The sequence below is a fragment of the Trachypithecus francoisi genome, unplaced genomic scaffold (genome assembly GCF_009764315.1).
Source record: "Trachypithecus francoisi isolate TF-2019V2 unplaced genomic scaffold, Tfra_2.0 Lachesis_group12, whole genome shotgun sequence".
NCBI lineage: Eukaryota > Metazoa > Chordata > Mammalia > Primates > Cercopithecidae > Trachypithecus > Trachypithecus francoisi.
Genome location: NW_022681457.1, coordinates 79,077,896 through 79,083,087, shown reverse-complemented (window position 1 = coordinate 79,083,087; position 5,192 = coordinate 79,077,896). Strand labels below are relative to the sequence as shown.

At 53.5% G+C, this 5,192-nt stretch overlaps 1 protein-coding gene across 1 annotated transcript; it reads left to right on the top strand.

Annotated features, from left to right (window-relative positions):
• Positions 1–2,364: 2,364 nt before the first annotated feature.
• HPDL (4-hydroxyphenylpyruvate dioxygenase like) lies at positions 2,365–4,181 on the top strand. Its single transcript, XM_033226642.1, has one exon. It carries the CDS (start codon positions 2,815–2,817, stop codon positions 3,970–3,972), a length of 1,158 nt encoding a protein of 385 aa, XP_033082533.1. The 5' UTR covers positions 2,365–2,814; the 3' UTR covers positions 3,973–4,181.
• The last annotated feature ends 1,011 nt before the right edge of the window (positions 4,182–5,192 follow it).

The following is a 5,192-nucleotide window of genomic DNA, read 5'->3' as shown; positions in this document are numbered from 1 at the left end:
CCGCGCCCGGCCTATTTTCCTTTCTTACTACCCAGGATTCCTTGGGGTGAGCTGCTCATTGACTAGACTGCCTAGCCTTTGGCCCATGCCAGTGAAGCCCCTGTCCCCATCTCTCCAGCAGGCCACACAACACCTTCTGGGAGGTTCCACTGGCATTGTATCATGAGATAAAATAAAACAATAACTAAATTACAGGCATGGTGGTGTGCACCTGTAGTCCCAAGCTACTTGGGAGACTGAGGTGGAAGGATTGCTTAAGCCCAGGAGTTGGAGCCTGCAGTGAGCTATGATCATGCCACTGCACTCCAGCCTAGGTGACAGAGTGAGACCTCATCTCTAAAAACCGTTTTTCTTTTCTTTTTTTTTTCTTGAGACAGTTTCTCTCTTGTTGCCCAGGCTACAGTGCAATGGCGTGATCTCGGCTCACTGCAACCTCCGCCTCCCGGGTTCAAGTGATTCTCCTGCCTCAGCCTCCCGAGTAGCTGGGATTATAGCCAATTTTTTGTATTTTTAGTAGAGATGGGGTTTCACCATGTTGGTCAGGCTGGTCTTGAACTCCTGACCTCAGGTGATCTGCCTGCCTCAGCCTCCCAAAGTGCTGAGATTATAGGTGTTAGTCACTGCGCCCAGCCCTAAAAAACCTTTGTTTTGTTGTTTTTTTTTTTGAGACGGAGCCTCTCTGTGTCACCCATGTTGGAGTGCAGTGGCGCAATCTCGGCTCACTGCAAGCTCTGCCTCCCAGGTTTGCACCATTCTCCTGCCTCAGCCTCCCGAGTAGCTAGCACTATAAGCGTTCGCCACCACGCCCGGCTGATTTTTAGTAGTATTTTTAGTAGTATTTTAGTAGAGTATTTAGAGTATTTTTAGTAGAGATGGCGTGAGCCACCGTGCCTGGTCAAAAAAAAAAAAAAACTTTTTAAAATAAATAAATATTAGAACATGTGGGAAACTAAAATTAATTTTAAAAAACAGTAACTACAATAGCAACAGCTACTATTTACTGAACACTTACTCCACCTCATTTAATCACAACTCTTTGAAGTAGGTACTATTATTTCCATTTTTACAGATGAGCACAGGCTCAGAGGCGTTAAGCAACTTGCCCATACAGACAGTAAGTGTTGCTGGTGATTCAAATGCAGGTCCATCTGGCGTTTGGAACTCGTGTCCTCACATTCACTGGTCTGCAGAGTAGCACCAAGCACCTTTTACCACCCTGACCAGCTCCTGGGTACTGCCCTCCTGCCTGCAGGCCTCAACACCATGACATCCAGCTAGCCCCTGTCCCCTGTGACATCCTTCTCCCTCCTGCCAATGAAACCCAATAGATCAGGCTGCCTGACAAAAAGGCATCTTGTGATGCCTTGGACTGTGGCATTCATCCTAAATGCCTCCCTAACAGCATGGCCCATGGCTCCTCTACGAATCTGGCTCACATTCTTACTGGGTTTTGCTTATGCCTTTTGCCCTTCTTGGATGCCCTTCCCTAACCCTGCAAGAGCCACTCAGCTGAAGTTCCAGAAGACTCCAAATTCCTCAATCCAGTCATCTCACACAATTCTGGGTTCCAGAGCCAGAGGTGCCCCCACCACAGAAATCTCTGGCTCAGTGCCAAGTCAGGAAGCTGCAAAGAGCAAGGAGGGCCTGAGTTCCAGTCCTTAAAGGAGGAGGAAGGGGAAGGACAGCCAGGCAGCTGTTCCTTTCAGATCCCGAACTGTCAGATTTTTCCTCCAAATCTTGCTTGGGACAAGGGTTTAAATGATGTTGACAGAAGTGGGATTGAAGAAAGAGATACGAGTGGTTGAGAGATTGCCCAACACTTTGAGACGCTGAGGTTGAAAGATGGCTTGAGCCCAGGAGTTTAAGACCAGCTTGGGCAATACAGCAAGACCTCATCTCTAAAAAAGAAAAATAATTATTTTATATATATATATATGTATGTGTGTGTGTGTGTGTGTGTGTATTTTTTAAATTAGCTAGGTATTGTGGCGTCCGCCTGTGGTCCCAGCTATTTGTGCGCTGAGGCAGGAAAATCGCCTGAACCCAGGAGATGGAGGCTGCAGTGAGCTGTGATTGTACCACTCCAGCCTGGGTGACAGAGCGAGACCCTGTCTCAAAACATATAAACCTGTGTGTGTGTGTGTGTGTGTGTGGTGTGTGTGTGTGTGTGTATTCCAGGGAACATTAAGACTTAGAGGCAAACTCCAGAACTTAAAGACAAAACATGAAAGTGCTAAGAAATTCCGTGCTTGTGGAGAGACAATTCCAACTCTTTCCCTGAACCCGGGCTGAGTCCCTTCGCTGTGAGGTTGTGGGGATGAGTGGGCGCCCAGCGCCTGGCGCCGAATGAAGGCAGCCATTGTGAGTTCCTGACCTGAGGAAGGGAGGCCTAGTGCCCAAGGATGTGACCCGGCGTGAGGCCCAGGGAAAGAACAGCGCAGCAACCCCGCAGTATCCTAGGCGACAGGGTGTGGGCGGGAGGGTGAGGAGTCAAAGGCGGAGTCACGGGCTCCGCCCCCTTTCTCCAGCTTGGCGCGAGCACAGGCTCCGCGTGGTTCTCACAACTAGCAGCTCGGCTCAGTGAGACCCTGTGCTCCAGGGGCTGCTCCTGGCTGGGGTGGCGCTGCAGGGAGAACCGCGAGCTCTCAGGGGTCGGCGGGTGACTTCTTTCCGAAAGAAAGCGAGAAACTTGCTCTGCGGGGTGAACTGGACTCCCCAACTCCGGACGATCAGCCCAGGACTGAGAGTCTCGAAGTCCCCAACCACAAGTGAGCAGCCCCAGAAGGACAAGTCTAGGTCGCTGTCCAGAGCGCCATGGCTGCGCCCGCCCTTCGTTTGTGCCACATCGCCTTCCACGTGCCCGCGGGTCAGCCCCTCGCCCGGGACCTGCAGAGCCTCTTCGGCTTCCAGCCCCTGGCTTCGCGGGAGGTGGACGGCTGGCGGCAGCTGGCCTTGCGCAGCGGCGACGCTGTCTTTTTGGTGAACGAGGGCCCAGGGTCTGGAGAGCCGCTGTATGGCCTGGACCCGCGTCACGCCGTCCCCAGCGCCACGAACCTGTGCTTCGACGTGGCGGACGTCGGCGCTGCAACCCGGGAGCTGGCAGCGCTGGGCTGCAGCGTGCCTGTCCCTCCCGTTCGCGTGGGGGACACGCAGGGTGCCGCCACTTACGCCGTGGTCAGCTCGCCCGCCGGCAACATCAGCCTGACCTTGCTGGAGCGGGCCGGTTACCGCGGACCCTTCCTGCCCGGCTTCAGGCCCGTGCCCTCTGCGCCTGGCCCTGGGTGGGTCAGCCACGTGGACCACCTGACCTTGGCCTGCACCGCCGGCAGCTCCCCCACACTTTTGCGCTGGTTCCACAACTGCCTGGGCTTTTGCCACTTGCCGCTGAGCCCAGATGAGGATCCCGAGCTGGGCCTGGAAATAACAGCAGGGTTTGGGCTTGGGGGACTGAGGCTCACAGCCCTGCAGGCCCAGCCGGGCAGCATTGTTCCCACTCTCGTGCTGGCTGAGTCTCTGCCGGGGGCGATGACAGGACAGGACCAGGTGGAGCAGTTCCTGGCCCGGCACAAGGGGCCAGGCCTGCAGCACGTGGGGCTGTATACGCCTAATATTGTGGAGGCCACTGAGGGGGTGGCAGCTGCTGGAGGCCAGTTCCTGGCTCCCCCTGGGGCATACTACCAGCAGCCAGGAAAGGAGAGGCAGATCCGAGCTGCAGGGCACAAGCCTCATCTGCTTGCTGGACAGGGCATCCTGCTAGATGGTGATGAAGGCAAGTTTCTGCTTCAGGTCTTCACCAAGTCCCTTTTCACTGAGGACACTTTCTTCCTGGAGCTGATTCAGAGGCAGGGGGCCACTGGCTTTGGTCAGGGCAACATCAGAGCTCTGTGGCAGTCTGTACAGGAGCAAGCTGCCAGGAGCCAGGAAGCCGAAGGATGCCCAGAGCTGAGAACTGGAAGAACTCTGCAGAACTGAGGAACATCTGCAGGAGGCCCAACTAGTGAAAGACTTTGCCTCCAGGAGGCAGGTGTGACTTCCATCTCATCAGTGCCTGCCAGAAGCTGTCTCTCACTGGGCTCCAAAGAGGTGGGATTTTTAAAAACTAAAACATTTCTTATATACAGTCTATAATAAATATATAAGATACAAAAAACAATAAAAGAATTACACACTAGGAAACAGAACATAACCAATACTTTCGAGTCCTCCTTGTGTCCCACTGTGATTGTTTCCTCCCACCCACTCCTCAAATCCTGTCATTATTAGCCCTTTGCTTTTCTGTATTGTTTCACTCTGTATGTAACATAACCCTAAATAATTTCTTTTTTTTTTTTTTTTTTTTTTTGAGACGGAGTCTCACTCTGTCGCCCGGGCTGGAGTGCAGTGGCCGGATCTCAGCTCACTACAAGCTCCGCCTCCCGGGTTCCTGCCATTCTCCTGCCTCAGCCTCCCGAGTAGCTGGGACTACAGGCGCCCGCTACCTCGCCCGGCTAGTTTTTTGTATTTTTTTTAGTAGAGACGGGGTTTCACCGTGTTAGCCAGGATGGTCTCGATCTCCCGACCTTGTGATCCGCCCGTCTCGGCCTCCCAAAGTGCTGGGATTACAGGCTTGAGCCACCGCGCCCGGCCTAATAATTTCATATTTGAAGTAGGAATTTAAAACAGAACAAATCTTCTCCTGTGCTTCCTCTCCCCCTAGGGAGCGACTGCAGGTGGGAAGGGGCTGGGTGGGAATTGAGCCCAACTACCTTCTCCAGAGTGATGCCACCGCTCCAATCAGAGCTGACCTGAGACCTAGACGGAGGGTGTTGGGTGTCAGCCACTGGCAGGTACTCCCTGTAGCTGCCTTGCCTTTCTCCTGGGGGATGGAGGACAGATCAGTCTGGACAGAACACCCACCCACCGACCCCATCTGCCCAGGGTTGGCTGGGAGTTCAGCCAGAGGAAGTCAGGACCAAGCAGAACGTCACCACTTTTCTGGGTCCCTCCTTCAGATGTGAGGAGTGAGGGACTAGGGAGAGGGTGGAAGCCTCTCCAAAATAGCTATAAAAGGGCGGGCGTGGTGGCTCATGCCTATAATCCAAGCCCTTTAGGAGGCTGAAGTGGGAGAATCACTTGAGGCCAGAATCACCTGAGTTCGAAACTAGCCTGAGCAACATAGCAAGACCCCTATCTCAAAAAAATACAACACAAAA